General features: G+C 37.1%; 1 protein-coding gene across 3 annotated transcripts in view; it reads left to right on the top strand.

Moving 5' to 3' along the window:
• Positions 1 to 24,652, top strand: part of ECD (ecdysoneless cell cycle regulator) — a 33,309-nt gene that overhangs the window by 426 nt on the left and 8,231 nt on the right. For all 3 annotated transcript variants that reach the window (XM_077894960.1, XM_077894959.1, XM_077894961.1), the window contains exons 2-12: positions 1,603 to 1,820; positions 4,558 to 4,675; positions 7,497 to 7,584; positions 7,668 to 7,846; positions 8,884 to 9,076; positions 9,843 to 9,971; positions 12,380 to 12,508; positions 15,454 to 15,539; positions 22,263 to 22,369; positions 22,501 to 22,681; positions 23,997 to 24,064. In XM_077894960.1, coding sequence (XP_077751086.1) covers positions 1,616 to 1,820; positions 4,558 to 4,675; positions 7,497 to 7,584; positions 7,668 to 7,846; positions 8,884 to 9,076; positions 9,843 to 9,971; positions 12,380 to 12,508; positions 15,454 to 15,539; positions 22,263 to 22,369; positions 22,501 to 22,681; positions 23,997 to 24,064 — 1,483 coding nt within the window. In that variant the 5' untranslated portion in view covers positions 1,603 to 1,615. The remainder of the gene's footprint in view (positions 1 to 1,602; positions 1,821 to 4,557; positions 4,676 to 7,496; positions 7,585 to 7,667; positions 7,847 to 8,883; positions 9,077 to 9,842; positions 9,972 to 12,379; positions 12,509 to 15,453; positions 15,540 to 22,262; positions 22,370 to 22,500; positions 22,682 to 23,996; positions 24,065 to 24,652) is intronic.

Below are 24,652 nucleotides of genomic sequence, written 5' to 3'. Positions count from 1 at the left end.
TGATTTGGACAGACTGGATAGAAGATGCAGGTTCCCCTCGACCTCGTCTTATCAGCCCGTTAGGAAACCGAATAAGAATAAAAATCGAATTGTGCCTTGCAGTGGGCCCATCCAGCGCTGTGCGTCCTCTAGCAAGGCTCATCTGGCAGCAGCAGTTAGCTGGTACTTGTGTTTGTAAGGGAGACCCTTAGAAAATAGAGCTATCTCCCTCCTCTTGAGACTTGAAAACGGGGTTAGCTTCAGGACAGCTGTAGGATCAAGAACCATGGGCAAATTATTTTGGTGGAAGATGATGGGACATGAATGTTTTTGTGGTTTTGAACTCCCCTGTGCTGGACAATATTCATAAAACGAAATTTAAATTCTGCGGAGTGAAGGTTCAGAGCTGCTTTTTTTTTTTTTTTTTAACAGTGTACATGTTTTTTTTAAAGATTTTATTTGTTTATTCATGAGACACACACACACACACACACACAGAGAGAGAGGCAGAGACACAGGCAGAGGGAGAAGCAGGCTCCATGCAGGGAGCCCAATGTGGGACTTGGTCCCGGGTCACCAGGATCACTCCCTGGGCAGAAGGTGGCACTAAACCGCTGGGCCACCGGGGCTGCCCTCTTTGGGGCTGCCCTCTTTTCTTACTTTGGATAAATTTTATATTCCTTTCTCTGTTTATAAATTTTTATTTCTTTTTTTTTAAGATTTTATTTATTTATTCATGAGAGACACAGAGAGAGGCAGAGGGAGAAGCAGGCCCCACGTAGGGAGCCCTACATGAGACTCGATCCCGAGTCTCCAGGATCAGGTCCTGGGCTGAAGGCAGGCGCTAAACCGCTGAGCCACCCGGGCTGCCCCAGAGCTTTTAAAAAATAACAATTTAAACTAGGAGAGGGGGATGCCTGGGTGGCGCAGCGGTTTGGCGCCTGCCTTTGGCCCAGGGCGCGATCCTGGAGACCCGGGATCGAATCCCACGTCGGGCTCCCGGTGCATGGAGCCTGCTTCTCCCTCTGCCTATGTCTCTGCCTCTCTCTCTCTTTTTCTCTCTCTGTGACTATCATAAATAAATTTAAAAAATTAAAAAAATAATAAACTAGGAGAGGAATTTGGAAGTAAAAGAGTAACATTCTCATTCTACAGTTAAGGAAAAAGCCCCAGAAAGAGAAATTGAGGTGCTTAAAGTGACACAACTAATTTCGTGGCAGAGCTGGGGCTTCTGATAGTATTTCACATAAGCTGTTATTGCAGTGCTTCTCAAAGTGTGTTATGCATGCACACTAGCGCTAGTACAGGGGCAAACCTTTTGTTTTATTCTTGCATACCTATTAGTTAATTTGGAATGTGATACTCAACATCTATTTACTGTACTGTATGAAAAGTTCTAATATAGTTTTAAGGTTGAAGAACATAATTTTAAGTATAAAAATCATTATAAGAATATTAAATGGGTGTTACCACTCATACTTGATCAAGGCAAAAAATTAAAATGAGAGTATGTGGGTAACTGAATTTTGGAAGACAATGGAATCATGTAGGATAGTTCAGAGAATTGGATTTTACTTCTCCATTATTCTGTGTGGTTTTACATTGTTGAAACTTTAAATGTAGTTTTCAAAGAAAAATGGAGGACAATACGAAGCTGGCCACAATGGAAGACACTGTGGAGTATCACCTGTTCCTGATACCAGATGAACTAAGGGACCCAGAAAAGCACAAAGAGATTCTTCAAAAGTATATTGAGAGGATAATGACTCAGTTTGCACCTATGCTGGCCCCCTACATCTGGCAAAATCAGCCTTTCAATCTCAGATATAAACCAGGGAAAGGTAAGACTCTTTTCCTTATTTTGATGTGATGTGTGTGACATCTAATTCTGACGATGATGTATAATAGTCCATAGTTCATTCAGTCTTGTCAGGAGATTTATAACCTGAACTTTTTTGATTAGTGATGCTTGCCTACGTTTGGTTAAATCCTTAAACTTAACCAAAAAATTTTAAAAAATTATCCTGATGAAAGCTTTCTAATAGTAATTACCTTAGGAACTAATATATACTCAACATTATTAAACCATGGCTATTCTTTGCAACTTTACTCTTCTGTGCTGTAATGTATCTAGGAACCTATACTCAACAGGTTCAGGCATCTGGCTTCCTTAACCGTAATTTGCTTTAGTGGTTACTCTGTATTCCTCAGTTTTGATCATGTGTTTAGTAGGCTGCCTTATTTCACATAGTTGTGAAACTATGTGGCTCTACCTGGCTTATAAAGAGAAATAATTGGGCTTAGGGCCATTATTTGCTACTCAGAAGCATTTTGAGATTGCTTCACTGCTTCCCTGTATTGTTGGTGCTTGACATCTGACCTCTGGCCAAATATGGCACTTTTTCTTATCATTTCATATAGCTTTAGTAAAATGAGGTATGAAGAGGTGACCATGGCTCTTATTTTATGCAGGGTCTTATTTCAGATCAGGAGTTTGGCATCTTTTGATACTGTCAATTTAGGTTTAGATTTAGTGTTTATCTGTTCTCCTTTGGCTAGCAGTTGCCAGGTGTGTTCCCTGGTGTTAATTTTATTGAACTCCTGTTCACTGAAACACATGTGATATTTATTGGCAAGAACACTGACACATTAGCACAGCACATCCAAAACCAACTCCTTATCTTTTTCCTAGAAAATCTTTTTTACCCAATGTTTTCTTGTCTTGCTTAATGGCACTGCTATCCACCTAGTTATTCAAGCTTGTTAATAATTCAGAATTATACTCAGCTCCTCACTTGACCATGTTCAGTCAGGCGCTGAATCCTAGTGTGGTTACTCCTTAAATGTGACCGCTTCTTTACATTTGTTTAGCTACAATCTAGACCCTCTTTATCTCTTCATCTGGAAGACTACAGTAACCCAACTAACCTCTCTGGTTCCAGTGTCTCCAATTCTTCACACTGTTGCCACTTACTTTGTAAAAACACAAATTTGATCATGTCACTCTTCTGCCTAACATCCTTCACCAGATACCCATTGCTTCTGGATAAATTGAAGTTTAATATATAAAGTAGATGAAAATAGACACTCTAATTGGAGCTTCTCTAAGTAAAGAAATTTGAGAGATCTGAGTTGGGGAGAAGAGTTAGCTAGGCTATTCTTCCTACTTTTTTTTTTTCTATAGCAGCTCTTGAGACACTCCCCAGTGTGCTTGTTTGATCTTTAGTCTGTTAATGTGGTAGGTTATATTGATTGATTTTCATATACATCACATTGCATTCCAGGAATAAACTCAACTTAGTCGTGTTGTACAATCTTTTAATGTGTTGAATTCAGTTTGCTAGTATTTTGTTGAGGATTTCTGCATCGGTATTCCAGGGATATTGGTCATAGTGTTCATGTATTGTCTTTGTCTGGCCTTAGGATGAGGATAATAATACTGGCCTCACAAAATGGATTTGGGACTATTCCCTCCCCTTCAGTTGTTTATAAAAGTTTTAGGAGCATTGATTCTTCCTTAAACGTTGGCAAAATTTTCTAGTGACTTTTTCTTTGTTGGGAAGTTTTTGGTTACTGATTCAATGTCCTTACTAGTAACCAGTCTGTTCAGATTCTCTATTTCTTCATGTTCCAGTCTTAATAGGTTTAGTGTTTCTAAGAATGTACTTATTTCTTCTAAGTTATCCAGTTGATTGGTACACAATTGTTGATAGTGTTCTCTTATAGTCCTTTTTATTTCTGTAGTATAGATTGCAATATCTGATTTTCATTTCTGATTTTAGTTACTTCCATCTCCTTTTTATTTTCTTACTAAAGGAGATTTTGTCAATTTTGTGATCTTTCAACAAACCAAATCACTTTATTTTTTTCTATTGTTTTTCTATTCCCTGTTTCATTAATTTCTGTTCTAATCTTCATTATTTCCTTCCTTCTGCTAGCTTTGGGTTAGCTTTTTCTTGTTCTCGTTCCTTATGGTGTAAAGTTAGGTTGTTTATCTGAGATCTTTATAACTATAAACTTCCTCTTAGCACTGCTTTTAGTATGTCTCATGTTTGTTTTCATTTTCTCAAGGTATTTTCTAATTTCCCTTCTGATTTCTTCATTGACCCATAGGGTTGTTTAAGAGTGTATTAAGTTCTACAGATTTTGAATAATGCACTTCTTTAAAAGATTTCTGCTCCATCTAACTCTAGCTTCCTGATATTCCCAGAACACTGTATTGTCTATCATGCTTATATGCCTTTGCACGTACTATTCTCTCTTTCTGGAAAGCCTACTTCTAGTCATTTGTCCAAAGGAACATAGCTCAGATATCACATTCTTTATGCTCACAATCCCCTCATTGCATACATCTGTTTGTTGTCTTGTTTTGAGATGCTGTGGTGGTCCGTCTCCTATTGTCTAGATCCTTGGGTCCTCATAAGTAGGCTTCTTATGTCCTGTTCAGCTTTGTAACCCCAACTCCCCATATAGTACCTACAGCATGGTCAGTCAATGAATGTTTATTTGAATGATTACGTGTATTTTTATGTGCACTAACAAATTGATTTGATTATATGATTGCTTTTCTCTTTTTAGGAAATGTTCCTGCTCATATGTTTGGCGTGACAAAGTTTGGGGATAACATTGAGGATGAATGGTTTATTGTTTATATAGTAAAGCAAATTACAAAGGAATTTCCAGAGTTAGTAGCAAGGTATTAGTTATTTTAATTATCTAAGGAATTCTCTTTTGAGACTGACTACATTTTTATCCATTTAGCAAATTTTTTTTCAATAGTCTGGTAGAGACTGTACAAATTTGAGACTTAGATTTTGAAAGTGACTTTATGTTTTCTTTTCTCTTGTCACTTCCTTTTCTTGAGGAAAAATATAAGTACATTGGCGAGTTTAATATCCTCAATTTTTAAACAAAAGCTGCCTATTTTAGTTTTCTTTTTAATACTCATTATGGAAGATCAGATACAGATAGTAAATAAAATCCAAACAATACCAAAGGGTGTTTAAAAAAATCTTAGGGGACATCTGGGTGGCTCAGTGGGTAAGCCCCTGCCTTTGGCCCAGGGCATGATCCTGGAGTCCTGGGATCAAATCCCACATCGGGCTCCCTGCATGGAGCCTGCTTCTGTCTCTGCCTATGTCTCTGCCTCTCTCTCTCTCTGTGTCTCTCTCATGAATAAATAAATAAGAATCTTAAAAAAAAAAAATCTTAGAAAAAAATTCCATTTGCAGGTACATGTATACATTTGACAGATTACTCTATCTTCCTCTATTATACCTTAGCTGTATATATATATTTTTTTGAGAAATCACATATGGAGAATTTTAAAGAAAAATCAGAACAGTTATATTAAAAGCAAAGTAGGTAACACTGCGTTCTAAATCTATTCAAAATGGGAACTGATAGTTCTCTGTAATTACCAACTTGTGTCAGCAGAGGGCAGTTCACCCATTTGCCACGTTATCCTAGTTTTTCTGTCAGCCTCCAAATTCTGATCTGTACCCCCAACCTCTTTCCCAGCAGAACAAAAAGAAAAACAACTTTGAAAACTTATATCAAAATTTCAAACATGAAAATAGAAAGAATGAACCCACATGTACTCATCACCTAGCTTCAACAATTATCAACTCATGAACATTCCTACTTTATCTATACCTTTCCCCTACTCCATTACATAGCAAGATTATTTTAAAGCAAATCACCAATAGTATGCCATTTGATCTTTAAACACTTTAAGATGTAAATATAAAAGATAACTCTTGTTTTAAACACTACTATTACCACATCTCAAAATAATTAGCAATAATTTCTTAATGATAGAATTTTAAGTGAACAAACGCAAAGATAGTCATTCCTTTCTTTACAAGGATAATAGGGCGAGGGCAATGCCTTATGTGTATGGATTCTGATCTTTATATAATCATGACCTATACCTACAAACCAGGCCTCTAAAGCTTTTTAAATAATAGGCATCTACTGTCTTGTCAGTTTCTTTTTTTAATGAGAAAAAGAAAGAACTTCTATCTTTGCCAGATTAATCTTCCTAAGATAGTGCTCTAACCCTTTTATACACTGCCTTGAAATCTTTCATTCCTTTTCTATATAAAACTAAGCTCATTCTCAATGACTCTGTTAACATTTAAAGCTCTTCAGAAAATGATATAACTGCCTTTTTAAAAAAGATTTATTTATTTGAAAGGGAGAGAGAGAGGGAGAGAGAGCACACAAGCAGGAGGGGCAGAGGGAGAGATATTGAGAATCTCAAGTAGACTCCATGCTGAGCCTGGAGTCTGACGCAGGGCTCAATCTCCCGACCCACAGATCATGACCTGAGCCAAAACCAAGAGTCAGTGCTCAGCCCAGGCACCCCGTAACTGTTCTGTTCTAGTCTTAGTCTTTACTAATTGTCATTCTCCAAATATCCACCTCAAATAGCTATCTCCATGATTATGCTTATGCTAATCCCTCTTCTAAGAACATCTCTCTTTTTCTCCTTATGTCTCTACCATTAAAATTGAAAAGATCTAGAACAGTATATAAAATACGCTACCTTTTGTGTGACAAGAGAAGAAAATAAGAATTTATGTTCCTATTTGCTAGATTATGCATAAGCAACCTCTAGAAGGATAAGCAAGAAATAACAATGGTTTGAGGATAGGAATGGGGCATATAGGGACAAAAGGAGGAAGGAAACTTTTTCAGTGTGTAACTTTATGTATTTTTTAAAAGTTTGGCAATGTGACTAACTTACCTATTCAAAAATTTAAATTTAGGGGTGCCTGGGTCACTCAATTGGTTAAGCATCCAGCTCTTGATTTCAGCTCGTCATGATCTCTCTGCCCCTCCCCCTGCTCATGTGCTCTCTCTCTTTCCATCTCTCTCAAATAAATAAATCTTAAAAAAAATCTTTAAACATTTTTTTAATTTTAAAAAAAGTGATACAAATGAGGCAAAACAAAATTATCTCTCAAGGTCCAAGTAACTTTTCTATAAATGCTTTCCTAATCTTGGCTCTATGTGATTTTTTTTTTTTTTTTGATTTTTATTTATTTATGATAGTCACACAGAGAGAGAGAGAAAGAGAGGCAGAGACATAGGCAGAGGGAGAAGCAGGCTCCATGCACTGGGAGCCTGATGTGGGATTCGATCCCGGGTCTCCAGGATCGTGCCCTGGGCCAAAGGCAGGCGCTAAATCGCTGCACCACCCAGGGATCCCTCTATGTGATTTTTTTCTTCCTTTGACACCCTATTATATAGTTTCATATTTTGTCTGGTGTTACTTATTTATGTACTTATTTTTTCTCCTTATCATCTCTCTCCAACTCCCTTTATTTTAGAATCTCTTTCAATATTTCAGTATTTCAGTCTTAAGTATTTTGCTTTGTTATAATAATCTACACATAGCATATACTCAGATATTTACTAAAATGAAAGAAAAAATATTAGAATAAATGTATCTTGATTAGTAGCATATATGTGCTTTTTTGAACGCATAATTGGAATTTCTTTTGCATTAGGATTGAAGACAATGACGGTGAATTCTTGTTAATAGAAGCTGCTGACTTTCTCCCTAAATGGTTGGATCCTGATAATAGTGCTAATAGGGTAAGTATCATGTTGTAACATTTTTCACACATACCTAGATTTTGTCAGTGCCCAGAATGAAAATTAAAATGTGCATTTTGCAGGTGTTTTTCCAGCGTGGAGAATTGTGCCTTATTCCTGCACCAAGGAAACCTGGCACAATGTCCTGGCTACCCACCACACCCCCAACGGTCCCACAAGCATTGAATATAATCTCAACACACCCAGAAGAAATTTTGGCTTCAGAATCTATACGAGCTGCAGTGAATAGACGCATCAGAGGGTAAGAAAAATATTTTCATTGCTAGTCAAGGAGCCTTTTGCTTTATTTTCTTTTTTTTATTTTTTATTTATTTATTTATTTATTTATTTTTGCCTTTTGCTTTAATGCAGCTCAAGTCTTTGGTTGCATGTAGAATTTCTTTCACCTTTAATGCTCATTTTCATTCTGTCTTCTTCCTTCATGAAAGTGACTAACAAATTAAACTTACATGTTCTAAAATTAAGAAATAGATACATCTTTTAATTCCCGTTCATAGGTGTTAATATTCCACTCCCAATATTTTTGCATTGCTCTACTTATGTACTATATCCATAGATAAAAATTTTTAGACATACAGGACTGAAAACCTAAGGGAGTGCAATGTACTCTGTGGTTCTGGGGCTCTGTGTGGGATTCTTTGACCTATGTGGAACACTTTAGGCTCTATTCAAAGGAGATAGTCTTCACCTAATAACATTAGTTCAGCCTTTTAGATTTAAGTACCTATTTAAAGTTTAGCACTATTCAAGTTTTAACAATATAAAATCTCTTAACTTTTTCAATATACTTTGTAACATTGTTTTAGAAGAAAAAAAACTTTGATTTTATCCTTATTCCAAAGAATAGTAGAGTTTTTGTTTTGTCTTTATTGAACTACTTTGTTTTTCCTTAAGGATTTTGTTTATTTCAGACAGAGCATGAGCCAGAGGGTTGTGGGGGAAGAAGGCGCAGAGGGAGAAGCAGACTCCTACTGACAGGGAGCCCATCATGGGATGGGACCCTGGGATCATGACCTCATCTGAAAGCAGACACTTAACTGACTGAGCCACCCTAGTGCCCCTGCTGAACTACTTTAATTCCTTTTCTTTAGTTTCCATTTCTTCCTACTTTTGCTCATTCCCTCTCTTTTGTGCAGTTTTTAGTGTATATGGTAGCTTTATCTTCACCTTCCTTGTCATTCTACATTTTACTCTAATGAACCAAGATGATATAAGGAGAAGTAAATGGGAGAAGAATTCTAGATTCATATCATTAAATAATTATTTTATCTGATACAGATACCCAGAAAAAATTCAAGCCTCCCTTCATCGTGCACACTGCTTCCTTCCAGCCAGCATTGTAGCGTTGTTAAAGCAGCACCCCCGATTGGTGGCTGCGGGAGTCCAGGCGTTTTACCTACGGGACCCCATTGACCTGCGAGCCTGCCGTGTTTTCAAGACTTTCTTGCCTGAAACACGAATAATGACATCGGTAAGATAGCTTTCTTGATCACTTAGGTTGTGTCACTGGAAAGAGAGTTGAACATGATTGTAATTGTACACTAGAAAAAAATGGAAATATTTTGTTTCCTCAGGGCAGGTTAATATACTTTTATTTTCTTTTTTCTTTTTTCCCATCCATGGAGGAAGATTTCAAGAGACTTCACTTCCTATTTTATATCTAAATGTTTCCTAGATATTTTCTGACCATATTTTTCCTATTTTATTTTCTTCTTAAGAGTAAAACATTTTGGGGATCCCTGGGTGGCTCAGCAGGGAGCCTGCCTTCAACCCAGGGTGTGATCCTAGAGTCCCGGGATCAAGTCCCATGTTGGGCTCCCTGCATGGAGCCTGCTTCTCCCTCTGCCTGTGTCTCTGCCTCTCTCTGCCTCTCTCTCTGTCTCTCATGAGTAAATAAATAAGATCTTTAAAAAAAAAAAAAAAAAGTAAAACATTTCATTTCTTCCAGAGACTTAAGAAATATCCTTTATCTTCTACCTACCCAAATTGCCACATAATGTAATTAATGAGAGGAATTCCATTAGTGATAACTAAAAAGTTGACAGTGAGGTCAATTTTATGGCATGTGAATTATATCACAATAAAGCTGTTACTAAAAAATGTCAGCAGGTGAATAGGTTGGATCTTCTTTGCATTTCATATGAATACAAAGCTCATAAATGAAATTATTAACTGTAAAATGATACTCAAATTTTTACTTTCAGGAAGACTCATATATTTTGTGTCCCAATGTCTAGGTCACTTTCACTAAATGTCTGTATGCACAGTTGGTACAACAAAGGTTTGTGCCAGACCGGCGGAGTGGATACAAGATGCCTCCTCCATCTCATCCTCAATATCGAGCCCATGAATTGGGCATGAAGTTGGTAATGTACCATAAAATTTTATATTCTTCCTTTCGGTAAAAGGGCTCTTAATGGAATAATGATATAGCATAAAAAGTCTAGAAATATACCTAACTTACATGAGAATATAGTAAACTGTGGCATCTCAAACAAAAAGAAAAAATGGGTTCAGTAAATGATAATAGAACAACTGTGAAGCCGTCTAAAAAATTAAAGTTGATTCTCTCACATCTATACCAAAATAAATTCCAGGTAGACCAGATATTTAAAAGAGAACATTGAAACCATAAAATCTGAAAGAAAACACAGGAGAATTTTTGATAATTTGAATAGGAAAGTCCTTTCTAAACAGGACTTGAAACCAGAAGCTGTTAAAAAAAAGGCTGATAAATTTGATTATTAAAAATTAAACATTTCTGAGGCAACTTGGGTGGCTCAATCAGTTAAGCATCTGACTCAATTTCAGCTTAGGTCATGATCTCAGGGTTCTGAGATCACACCCTGTGTCTGGCTGCATGCTAGGCATGGAACCTGTTTAAGATTCTCTTTCCAAATGAATACCTACTATTTATATTGACGTGGATGGAACTGGAAGGTGTTATGCTGAGTGAAATAAATCAATCAGAGAAAGACAATTTTCATATAGTTTCACTCATGTATGGAACATAAGAAATAGTGAAAGGGAACATAAGGGAAGAGCAGAAACTGAGTAGCGAAAAATTAGAGAGGAAGATAAACCATGAGAGATTCCTAACTCTGGGAAACAAAGTAAGAGTTGTAGAAGGGGAGGTGGGTGGGGGGATGGGGTAACTAGGTGATGGGCATTAAGGAAGGAACATGATGAGATGAGCACTGGGTGTTATACTATATGCTGGCAAATTGAATTTAAATTTAAAAAAAGGGGGGGGGGGATCCCTGGGTGGCTCAGCGGTTTAGCACCTGCCTTTGGCCTAGGGCCTGATCCTGGAGTCCTGGGATCTAGGCATCATGGGATCAAGTCCTGCACTGGGCTCCCTCCATGGAGCCTGCTTCTCCCTCTCCCTGTGTCTCTGCCTCTCTCTCTCTCTGTGTCTCTCATGAATGAATAAATAAAATCTTTAAAATAAATAAATTTTTAAAAAAGATTCTCACTTTCCTTCACCCTCTCCCTCTGCTCCTCCCCCCTCCAAGAAAAAAAAAATTAAGCATTTCTATGTGGAAAAGAAAAACCCCATAAGTAAGTCAAAAGATAGTAAGCCTGAAGAAAATATTGTATTTTTAATTTAATTAATAAGAGCTAATTTCTCTAATATATATATAGAGTTCCTACAAGTCAATATGAAAAAAATACTAATTAATAACAAGTGTTCAGAAATCAGGAACAGACAATCCACAGAAAAGGAAACACAAGTGATTTTTAATCTAAACATAAGAAAAATGCTGGCCCTTGCTCATAACAAAAGTAATGCAACTTAAAGCTACAAAATAGTATTTTTTACCATCTGGCAAATAACAAAATGTTTGATAATATATATTGGATTGGTGAAAAAATACATAGAGATACTAAAACATCATTGATGAGACTATAAGTTGATTTGATCTCATAACAATTTGTCAATATCCATCAATATATAGAATGCACATACCCTTCTGGTCAGCATTTTCACTTCTAGATATTTATCCTCCATAGATATTTTACATGTGTACAAAGATGTATGAGGATACTTATAGAATTATAGCAGAAGATTGGAAACTACCTAAATGCATATTAGTAGGGGAATAGTTAGGTAAATTAGTCTACCTCTGCAGTGAAATGGATAAATTTGTATGATCATATCTGAAAGAGCAAGGTTTGGAACAGTGTGTATGTTGCCACTAAATGACCACAGTGATGGAGTAGGATATACTGATACAGATACACACACATCTGGTTATGTGCATATATTAGTTCTGAAAGGATATACAAAAAATTGGTAATAATAATTTTCTCTAGAGTGATCAGGAAAGCTCCCTGTCTGACTTATTTTGACATGTGCATTCATTATATTTTTTAATCAAAGGACTCTTAAAATGAAGAGATTCGAACCTCCCTTCCCTTTCCTTTGTCTGAGACCATGCTGAATTCATTTATCATTTCTGTTAGACAGAAAGCTTTTACAAGTCTTTTTTTTTAAGCAAGTAAGAAATAAGTTTAAATTTCTGGTTTTATAATCAGCAAAAAAAGAAATCTCTCTAAAGAGAACAAGAATCTTTGTTTTGTATTATTTGCTTTCCCCTTATAATTTTTAGTAATCTATAGAAATTGAAAAACTTGAAAGTCATCTGATTTTTTCATAAAATTCAAAGTGTTATAGATGTCCGTATGTCCATATATCCAGTCACCAGTTCTTGAGTGTGGCTAAATGAAAAGAAAATAACTTAATAATGAAAATTCTGTCTATTCCATCTAGGCTCACGGATTTGAGATCTTATGCTCCAAATGTAGCCCACATTTTTCTGAATCCAAGAAATCCTTCATGACTACCTCACCCCTCTGGGCTGGCTTCCTTGAAAGTCTGAAAAAGAACGATTACTTTAAGGTAGGACTTGCAATGCATTTATAAAATTTTACAATCCAGGGAAAATCAAGCCTGTAAATTAGAGTCCTAAGGTTCAAATTTAATGTGTAATATTGTTATAAAGGCTTGAGTTAAAAGGGACTATTATAGTTCGGTGTTAATGACAGGGTGACCATGAACTGTTTCCAGTATTTTAGAAAAGTTATTAACATTTATGCAAATGATGAAAGTTATTATTTGTATCAGAAGAACAACTTATGCAAATCATAGGCAAACATGAAGATACCAAACAGAAAAATGAACAAAGACATGGCTTAAAAAAATTCAAAAAAGACAACTAATAAATTTCTCTTAAAATATTCACTCTCTAGGTGCCTGGGTGGCTCAGTTGGTTAAGTGCCTTCGGCTCAGGTCATGATCCCATGGTCCTAGGATCAAGCCCCGCATCAGGTTCCCTGCCCAGTAGGGCATCTGCTTATCTCTGCTACTCTGTATCTCTGCCCATCCATGCTCTCTCTCTCTCAAATAAATAAACAAAATCTTTAAAAAAATAATAATTCAAAAAACTAATAATAATTCATGGGCACTTGGGTGGCACATTCAAATAGGCATAGATCTTTGGCTCAGGTCATGATCCCAGGGTCCTGCTCAGCAGGGAGTCTGCTTCTCTTTCTGCCCCTCCCCCCCGCTCAAACGCTTCCCTTCTGTCTCAAATAAATAAAATCTTAAAAAAAATTTTTTTTTTAATTTTTATTTATTTATGATAGTCACAGAGAGAGAGAGAGAGGCAGAGACATAGGCAGAGGGAGAAGCAGGCTCCATGCACCGGGAGCCCGATGTGGGATTCGATCCCGGGTCTCCAGGATCGCGCCCTGAGCCAAAGGCAGGCGCCAAACCGCTGCGCCACCCAGGAATCCCCAAAAAAATTTTTTTTAAATAAAAATTGGGGATCCCTGGGTGGCTCAGTGGTTTAGCGCCTGCGTTTGGCCCAGGGCGGCATCCTGGATTCCTGGGATTGAGTCCCGCGTCGGGCTCCTAGCGTGGAGCCTGCTTCTCCCTCCTCCTGTGTCTCTGCCTCTCTCTCTCTCTCTGTCTATCATAAATAAATAAATCTATAAAAAAATAAAAAATTTTCCCTCTTAAGTAGTAAAGATATACATATAAACACAATAATAAAGACTTTTTCACATATGTGAAAAAGAATTTGTATGATATTTAGTGCTATTGAAAGTGTAGTGAAGGGACACCTGGATGGTTCAGTCAGTTAAGCATCTGCCTTTGGCTCAGGTCATGATCCCAGGGTCCTGGGATTGAGCCCTGCATCAGGCTCCCTACTCAGGAGAGAGTTTGCTTCTCCCTCTGCCCCTCCCCCTGCTCATGCTCTTGCATTCTCTCTCTCTCATATTCTCTCAAATAAACATATAAAATCATTTTTTAAAAAAAAGAATATGGTGATATAGGAACAGGCATTTCTCCAAAGAAGACATACAGAACGCCAAAAGCTACATGAAAAGATGCTCAACATTACTTATCTTCAGAGAAATCCAAATCAAAGGTCACAATGAGATACCACCTCACATCTGTCAGAATGGCTTAAATCCAAACACAAGAAACAAGTGTTGATGAGTTTGTGGAGAAAAAGGAACCCTCGTGCACTATTGGTGGGAATGCAAACTGGTAAAGCCACTGTGGAAAACAATATGGAGGTTTCTCAAAGAATTAAAAATAGAATTATTATATGATCCAATAATTCTACTACTAGGTATTTACCCAAAGAAAATGAAAACAGTAATTCAAAGGGATACATGCAGTGTGTTTATTGCAGCATTGTTTATAACCAAGATGATTTATAGCCAAGGGGAGCAACCCAGTGTCCTGTCAATAGATGGAAGATGTGAGATAAATATATATATATGAACATTACTTAGCCATAAAAAGTAATGAAATCTTGCCATTTACAACAACATGGATGGATCTAGAGGATATAATGCTAAGTGAAATAAGTCAGAGAAAGTCAAATACCATATGATTTTACTCATGGAATTCAACAAACTAACCAAATGAACAAAAGCAAAAAGAGACAAAAGATGGACTCTTAGCTACAGAGAATAAACTGATAGTTACCAGAGGGGAGGTAGGGGGATGAAGAAATAGATGAAGGGGATTAAGAATACACTTCTGGTGATGAGCACAGAGTAATGTATAGAATTGTTGAATCACTATATTGTACGCCTGAAACTAATACAACACTGTTAACTATGCTGGAATTAAATTTTTTTAAAAATTTGAAGATATAAAGACTAGCAATATGGAAAAGTGCTTATGATATTATAGTTTATTTATGAAAGAATAGAAAACCTTAAGTGTGAATGCCAAAAGAAACATACATGTGAAAAGCAGAAATGGTAAAGTAGGATTCTGTTGGGATGCGTGGGTGACTCGATGGTTGGGCGCCTGCCTTCGGCTCAGGTCGTGATCCTGGGATCGAGTCCCCCATCAGATTCCTGCGGGGAGCCTGCTTCTCCCTCTGCCTGTGTCTCTGCCTCTCTCTCTCAGTCTGTGTCTCTCATGAATAAATAAATAAATCTTTAAAAAAAATAAAGTAGGATTATGCTATTTTTTGGTTCTATTTGTACTATGTTTTATAAATTAATTACTAATCAATTATTTCTTAATAACTAATTAAATATTAGAAAATGATAGCAAATCTTCCAAATTGGAAAGAGGTCCTTAATATGAAAGGATTAGGAACTACTGCATATAGCCTAGTCCCCTTATTTGGAGAAACTGCCCAAAAAAAGTACATTAATAACAAAACGGGGATTGGACTTAAGCCTCATGATTCTTGAACAATATCACACTTGCCTCCCTGAAAATTGCTGGTGAGCAGATTATTTTAATGATGCCATGTAAATAATGTTCTGAAAGGCCTTTTTTCTTTTTATCTTTTTTTTTTTTTTTTTAAGGGACTGATAGAAGGTTCTGCTCAGTACCAGGCAAGGCTAGAAATGGCAAAGAACTACTTCCAACTCTCAGTAAATCGGCCAGAAAGGTGAGTTTATCACTACCTAACTCTGGCAGCAGAGTGGTAACCTGCCAGAAGTTAAGGTGTTCCTCACTCTTAAGATAGTTGCAGAAGTTGCGGTTGCCAAATTTAAAGAGTTAATGATAAGGATCAGGGCTGAAGTGGGGGAGAGTAGGTGTTGCTACAGAAGATCACTGGAGGGACGCCTGGGTGGCTCAGCAGTTGAATGTCTGCCTTTGGCTCAGGGCATGATCCTGGGGTCCTGGGATCACATCCCATATTGGGCTCCCTGTAGGGAGCCTGCTTCTCTCTCTTTGCCTGTGTCATTGCCTCTCTCTCTGTGTCTCATGAATAAATAAAATCTAAAAAATAAAAAAAAAAATCACTGGATTTGGCACCTGTTATTACTGTCATCATCATCATCTAATGGCTAACATTTACTGGTACTTACAAAGTGTAGGCTACTTTATTTATTTATTTGTTTGTTTGTTTTTTTATTTTTATGTAGGCTACTTTAATTTGTTAACTCTTACAATCCTATAAAGTAAGTATAATTATTATCGTTCTCTATTTACGCTAGAGAAACTAAGCCAAGAGAGATTAAGTAGTTTGCCAAAGGTCAAACAGCTAATAAGTGACAGATACAGGATTTGAACTTAGGCTGTCTGATATTGAACATATGTATAATTCCTATAGGAGCCCTTGGCTGTGTCTAGCTACTTTTAGGTAGGTCTGAAATATAGGATAAAGCAGACATTCAGCTTTCAAATCACATTTCATTCTGACCTGCCATACATTTTCTGGGAAAAGAAAGAAATGAGCATAAGGTTGGGAGGAAATGGCACCCCTTTAAAATTTCATTAAGTGGAATTCTTTTTTTTTTTAAGATTTTTATTTATCTTTCATGAGAGGCACACAGAGAGAGAGGCAGAGACATAGGCAGAGGGAGAAGCAGGCTGCCTGCGGGGAGCCTGATGTGGGACTTGATCTCCGGACTCTGGGCAGAAAGTAGATGTTCAACTGCTGAGCCACCCAGGTGTCCCAAAGTGGAATTCTTATAATGATGGAGTAACATATCCAACTAACCCCCTTGCTAATTGTAATTATAAACTCTGGACAGAATATAAGGAACAATTATTTGAAGACAATAAAACAACAAAATAAGGCAAAAATTGAAGGAAATAGGACCTTTAAAGAAGAAGATCACAATGGATAAGGTCCACATTATCCCCCCTGACCGTGCAGCGCCAAGGGAAAAATAGAGCTCTAGGGCAGCCCAGGTGGCTCAGCAGTTTAGCACTGTGTTCAGCCCAGGGCCTGATCCTGGAGACCCGGGATCGAGTCCCACGTTGTGCTCCCTGCGTGGAGCCTGTTTCTCCCTCTGCCTGTGTCTCTGCCTCTCTCTCTCTCTCTCTCTCTCTGGGTCTCTCATGAATGAATGAATGAATGAATGAATGAATGAATGAATGAATGAATAAATAAATAAATAAATAAATAAATAAATAAAATATTAAAAAAATAGAGCTCTAGTAGAAAGCTTCAGTCCTACTAAGCTCAGGAATCAAAGGTCACATTTTGAATATTGAAAAAAATGCAATTGATGTTAGCAAAATTGAATGAGATACTCAAAGCTATTGAATAACATGAAAGAATAGTTTTGTATGTATTACATTTAAAAGGTCCCAAGTTGTGTGTGTTTTTCATTTTGTTATTGGGCTATTTTTTTTTTCCAAGTAAAACTTACTGGTCTTGACCTCCAGTCATTTTGCTTATGTCTCAGACGTCACTTATTTATGTTCTTTGAGGACTGATGAAGCAAAGTTGATACTGAGAGAACTCTAGCCTCAGTTGTCTATGAGATAATAATGACTTTACAGCAGTCCTTTCTTTCAGGAGTGTCTGTGTATGCCTTTGTCCCATTCCCATCAGTTTTATGGCAGTAATTGGTGATAAAAAGAGAATTCATTCTTAGGGTATCATTTCAGAAAACATGGGAAAGAGAGGGGAGTAAAATAGGTGGCCCCTCATGGTTAGAAGAATCTCCCCCAGACGATTCCCATCTGCCTGAAAGGGCCACTCTGCCTATGGAGAAGTTACCTTACAGACCTGGGTTAAAGAAATGTTAAGAAATTAGACAGACTCATATATTAGTTAGGGCTTGCACAAAACAAGATAGATTGGTGGCTGGGTAGCTTTTTTAAAATAATGACGTTTGTTGTTATAAAAGTAGCACATTCATTCATTATAGCAAATACAGAAAGATGTAATAAGGAAAAAATTTATACCAGAGAGTCAACCACTATTACCATTTTTATCTATTGCCTTCCAGGATTCTGCCCCCCATATCCATCTAGTTATTTTTAAAACATTTTTATACTATATAAAAATTTGTGTTCTGTCCCTAATTTTTACTCATTATAATCTTACTTTTCCCCATGACATTAAAAGGTCTTTATAAGCATAATTTTAAAGAGCTCCACAACATTTCAGCAAATTGATGTATCATAACTTACCACATTTTTACTACTGGAGAAAGAATTATAAGTAACTTACATGGCCAGCATTTTAAATAGTGTTGCAAAAGAGACTCCCATTCCTCAAACAAGGAAAACTTCTCAACAGTTTAAAACCAAACTCACATCTCCCACCAAAACCTATTCTTGAATTCCCAGTGTTGTTGTTGTTTTTTAAGTACCTGGATTAATATCATAGACTGTTTCCCACTTCTTGTCACCTAGACTCCCTGGCTCTCCTTGTATCCAGTCCCTTGATCCTTTTTATTATCATGTTGTATCTTGCATTTTTCTTTTTTTACCACCCACTTACTCTAATTACTTCTTTTTCTTTTTTTTTTTTTTTCTTACTTCTTGAATTATGGCAATACCTACACTTGTTTCCTAACCTCTAATGACTCTTCTCTTCCAAAGCAACCATTAGAGCCAGGAGAATATGCCTGAAATATATCTTCAAACATCTTTAATCCCTTTCCTAAAAATTATTAGAGATTGTAACAATGAAAAATTGAACAACGTAAGTATCCATCGATAGTAGATAAATGAATTGCAATGTATTTGTATGATGGACTACTATCCATTAGTTAACCAGAGATTAGCTAAATGTACGTAAATCTAATCCAGGATTTCTCAACCTTGGCACTGTTGACATTTTGGATCAGATAATTCTTTGTTGTGGAGAACTGTTCTGTGCATTATAGGATATTAAGCAACATCCCTCACTTCTACCCAGTAAATGCCAGTAGCACTCCACACCACCTCCAATTGTGACAACCAAAAATATCACCAGACATTGCCAGATGTCCTCTGGGAGCAAAATTATCCCCAGTTGAAAACCACTGATCTAAATAAATAGATTTTGAAAACATGATGTTGAGTGAAAAAAGCAAGTTGTAAATATGTAGAGTATGGATCTTATACATATAAAAATGTTTAGTACACAAAATGCCATATGTTATTTATGGATATGTATATATCCATTCATTCAACAAATATTTGTTGAGTATCTCTTATGTATGTATCTCCCCAATTCCAGGCACTGGGGATATAACAGGTGAACCGGGAGTCTCCCTGCCTTATGAAGCTTATATGCTAGTATAGGAGAAAGACAATAGATGTTAGATGGTGATAAGTGCTTTGAAGTAAAAACAGTATATGAGGAGAGGGATGAACAGGCTGCTATTCTAAAGATTGATTGATTGATTGATTGATTGATTGATTTAGAGAGCACAAAAGGAAAGAGGGGGAGAGGAAGAGAGAGAATCCATAAGCAGACTCTGCTGAGTGTGGAGCCTGATGTGAGGCTCAGCTTCATGACGCTGAGATCATGACCTGAGCTAAGACCAAGAGTCCGTCCCTTACCCAACTGAGCCACCCAGGTGCCACTATGATGTCTGAGATTCTGTTTGAGAAGGGATATAAATGAAGTGAGGGAATGAGGCGTACAGGTATCTGAAGGAATAAAATTCCAGAGAAAGAGAACAAACAGCAAACACAACATAAATACATGTGTGTGCACTCAATGGACCAGAAGGATATTTGCAAGAGCAGTCACCTCTGGGCAGTAATGAAATGGATTAGAACTGATAGTGTTGGTTATCAAAGGAAAAATATTAGCTGTAACTATAGTCATATATATCATTTGTTTAATTTTTTATGCTAAATATATAAGGGTAATCAGTCATACCTTTAGACTAGAAGTAAGTATAACAATATAATTCTAGGTAGTAGGGATACGATCATTTGTTATATAATCTTTTTTTTCCTGTGTCTTTTGGACTTGTCTATATTATTTAAATCTCTTAAAACAAAAATTAAAAATAAAAAAGAAGCCATCAGTGATCACCCACGGCTTATTTCATTGAGTCCAAACTTAGCCATTTCAGGCTCACTGTGCTCTCATCCCAGTCCATCTGTTCAGCTCATCCTCCATGCTTATGCCAAACTGAACATTTGCTTTGTGAACACACTCTGTACTTCTTTGCTTTTATTACAGATGCTCATTTCCCCCTTTGCCTGAAGTTCTTCTACCCTGTCTTATTTGTCAAAATCTTCCCCGTTCTTTTTGTTTGTTTGTTTTTTAAGATTTATTTACTTAAAGAGAAAGGGAGAGGGTGTGTGAGCAGGGGGAGGGGTAGAGGGAGAGGGAGAGAGAATCTCAAGCTGACTCCCCACTGAGTGCAGGGCTCAATCTCATGACACAGATCATAACCTGAGCTGAAATCAAGAGTTTGGACACTTGGGACGCCTAGGTGGCTCAGCGGTTTAGCGCCTGCCTTTGGCCCAGGGTGTGATCCTGGAGTCCCGGGATCGAGTTCCGCATCGGGCTCTCGGCATGGAGCCTGCTTCTCCCTCTGCCTGTGTCTCTGCCTCTCTGTGTGTGTCTCTCGTGAATAAATAAATAAAATCTTAAAAAAAAAAAAAAAAAAAAAGAGTTGGTTGCTTAACTGACAGAGTCACCCAGGCAGCCCCTACCCCATTCTTTAAGGCCTAACTCAACTACTTCCATGGTCTTTATCATTTTTTTTAAACTTTTCTGTAATTAATATGATTAATTACTTTCTCCTGTGACTCTTCACAGCATTTGGTCCAGCTCTATGACTGGTGTTCCATATGGCCTCCTGCAGAACCAAAGGTTACATGGATACATGTAACTGGTGGATACATCTCTGAACCTCCATACTCCATTTCAGTCTTAGCAGTTTTTCTTTTTCAGTTTTATTGAGATATAATTGAGGAACAAAATCATAAAATATTTAAAGTGTACATCATGGTGACTTGATATATGTACTCATGGAGGGATCTAGTTAATTGGCAGTTCCATCACCTCTCATATTTATCTTTATGGTGGGCAATGAGAACATTTAAGTTCTACTCTCTGAGCAGATTTCAATTATATGATACAGTGTTATCAACTATAGTCACCATGCTTTAAATTAGATCCTTAGAGGTATTTAGAAACTTTGTACCTTTTTACCAACCTCTCCTTATTTTCCTCACTCCTTAGTCCCTGGCAACTACTTTTCTACTGTCTCTATGAGCTTTATTTTATTTTTGAGATTCCACATATGTGTGATACCATGTGGTATTTATCATTCTCTATTTGGTTTATTCCATTAGCATAATGCCCTCAAGTTCAATCCATTTCACAAATAACAGTATTTCCTTCTTTCACATACGTATTTCTCTAGATAATATTACCTTTTATTTAATATAGCACATCTCCTTTATCCAGTCAACCATTGATAAACACTCACGAGGTGGTTTTCAGTATCTTAGCTGTTGTGAGTAATGCTGCAGTAAAGGGAATTGCAGGTATCTCTTCAATATTCCTTTTTCATTTCCTTTAATATATACCCAAAAGCAGAATTGCTGGATCGTATGGTAATTCTATTTTTAATTTTTTAAGAAACCTCCATACTGTTTTTCATAGCGGTTGCACCAATTTACATTCCCACCAACAGTGCATGAGGATTCCCTTTTCTCCACATCCTTACCAACTCGCTTATCTTTTTGGTAATAGCCATTCTGACTGGTGTGAAGTGAGGTCGTATCTCATTGTGATTTTGATCTGTATTTCCTGATAATTAGTGATGTTGAGTGCCTTTTCATGTACCTGTTGACCATTTGTACATCTTTGGAAAAATATTTATTCAGGTCCTCTGCCCATTTTTATTTTTTTTATTTTTTTTTTATTTTTTTAAGATTTTATTTATTCATGAGAATACACAGAGAGGAGACAGAGAGAGGCAGAGACACAGGCAGAGGGAGAAGCAGGCTTCATGCAGGGAGCCTGACGTGGGACTCGATCCAGGGTCTCCAGGATCACACCCTGGGCTGCAGGCGGCGCTAAACCACTGAGCCACCGGGGCTGCCCCCTCTGCCCATTTTTAAATCAGATTGTTTTTTACTATCGAGTTGTGTGAGTTCTTTATATATTTTGGATATTAACCCTTCATCAGATGTATGATTTTGCAAACATTTTCTCCCATTCAGTAGGTTACCTTTTCAGTTTGATGATTTCCTTTGCTGTACAAAGCGGTTTTCTTTGAGCTCTTTTTATATTTTAGAGTTCCTGGTAAAATTTTATTTGAGAAAAAGGGGTCTGTAACCTAAAACAATTGTTTAAAAACAAATTAATTAGATAATTCCTCCCAGCCTTAAAATACTATTTTTTTGTGACTATTATTCAGCACTGTCTTATGAAAAAATCCCTATGTCTTTTTTTTTTTTATAGCTGTCTTGCTATGAGCCCAGGTGAAGAAATCTTAACCTTATTACAGACCATGCCATTTGATATAGAAGAGCTTAAGAAGGAAGAAGCTAATCTTCCCCCAGAAGATGGTAAGTGATGGACCAGGATAGAGTTAGGATTAGGGAAAATGAAAATATTCCACTAAGTCTACAGGGCACTTCTCTGAGAATACTTGACATGCGAATTTGGTATGGCGGCATCATGTTTTCTTCTTTTTCAGATGACCAGTGGTTGGATCTCTCACCAGATCAACTGGACCAACTACTGCGGGAAGTTGCTGGCAAAAAAGCAGAGCCCACTTCCAAGAAGGAAGAACAGAACTATGACTTAAATCAAGTCTCAGAAAGTATGAAAGCTTTCATATCCAAAGTCTCAACCCACAAAGGAGCAGAGCTGCCTCGGTAATTTGTGTTAGAATATAAATATCTAAGTAGCTAGAATGCAGGTGTTGAAGTCATCTAGTCATTGCCATTTCCACTCTTTTATTTTTCTTTCCAGTAAATGATTTGTACTTCTGTGTTTCTTCTTTTGGTGCCTAATACCATGATGAGTTATCTGGAGTTGTATTTCTAATAGCCTGATTCTTTGCAATTCTTAAAGTAAGTCAGACTACTCAACAGATCTAAAAGCTTCCATCCCAGAGCTGTGCAAGGAAATCGTACATTTTACTCTTTAAACTTTTACTCAGAATCTTACGGACTCCTAACATCTAGCTCTCAGCAAATCCACACTTCCAATCTCCCACCCCACAAGCAGATTGGAAGTTTCATATTCAAAAGAGGGAGATTAACGAGCTCATCAGAGAAGAAATAATAACAGAAGAAATGGGAAGTTACATTTGGCAAGTAATAGAAAAGTAAGGTAGATGGAATTGTCACTTAAACAGCAAATATATCTTTATTCGTGTTGATGCTCTTGAGCCTCATAAGATTAAAATTTATATTCTGTATTCTCTCTTTAAGAAAAGAGATTGGGTAAGGGGACGCCTGGGTGGCTCAATCAGTTAAGTGTCCAACTCTTTTTTTTTTTTAATAAAGATTTTAATTTATTTATTCATGAGAGACACACACAGAGAGAGAGAGAGAGAGGCAGAGACACAGGCAGAGGAAGAAGCAGGCTCCATGTAGGGAGCCCGACGTGGGAGTTGATCCCGGGTCTCCAGGACTAAAGGCGGCGCTAAACCACTGAGCCACCCAGGCTGCCCAAGTGTCCAACTCTATTTCAGCTCAGGTCTTGATCTCAGGGTTGTGAGTTCAAGCCTCCACACTCAGTGTGGAGCCAGCTTTTAAAAAAAGAAAAAAGAAAGCAGAGATAAGAGAAAGTATGTTCTTACTTTTAAAAGTTTAGTTCTTAAACAAATAGACTTTCTTAAAATTAACTCAGATATGTGATTTCGCCTGCTGATGGTGTGTGTGTATGTGTGTGTGTGTGTGTGTGTGTGTGTGTATCTTGTGGGAAGTGCAGGGTGGGTAGGTCCCTGAATCAGCATAAGTTAAATATGCATAAACAAAGTGAAATTTTTACTTTTATTTATCAGTCTTTCCCATTTCTTTTGCTTTGCAAGACCATTTAAACTACAGTTTTTCTTGCTCCACTTATTTTGAGATCATATCTATGGTAGTGTTCCTAAGAATGGCACTGCCTTAAAAAAAAAAAAAAAAAAAAGTGCCAGAGAGTTGCATTCAAGATAAATGATTTTTTCCTTTAATCTTACAGAGAACCTTCTGAGGCTCCAATCACTTTTGATGCAGATTCTTTTCTTAATTATTTTGACAAAATTTTAGGTAAGTTACATTGTGATGTTTATTTTCATTTTGAAATGGTAAATAGCAAAGCTGTTGCTAGAGCACTGGAGCATTGGATCTCTTGAAGTCAGAGTATTTGCTTTTGCCTCATGATTTTGAATTGCTTTCAATCATAAACTTCTGCCCAGTTGAATGATTTTGCAGAGGATGCTTAGCTCAGTGCCTAACATACTAGCTGCTCATTGAATATTTGTTGAGTGAGTGAATGCTGTGGCTAGATATGGTTTTGCCTTGGGTTCCATGTTATACGGTTTTTTCTCTTTTAAACTTACTGTACTTAACACTAATAATAAAAAGACAAATAGCCCAATTTTTTAAAAGATTTTATGTATTTATTTCATGAGCGACACAGAGAGAGGCAGAGACGCAGGCAGAGGGAGAAGCAAGACCTCCCCCGAAGGGGAACCCGATGTGGGACCCGATCCCAGGACCCTGGGATTACACCCTGAGCCAAAGGCAAATGCTCAGCCCCTGAGCCACCCAGGCATCCCTAAATAGCCCAATTTAAAACAAAAACAAAAACAAAGAATATAAATAAGCAATGCCTTGAAGAAGAAATATAGACAA

This window comes from Canis aureus, chromosome 4, assembly GCF_053574225.1.
Source record: "Canis aureus isolate CA01 chromosome 4, VMU_Caureus_v.1.0, whole genome shotgun sequence".
NCBI classification, from domain to species: domain Eukaryota; kingdom Metazoa; phylum Chordata; class Mammalia; order Carnivora; family Canidae; genus Canis; species Canis aureus.
Note: the sequence above shows the minus strand (reverse complement) of the source record. Positions and strands in the feature narration are given on the sequence as shown.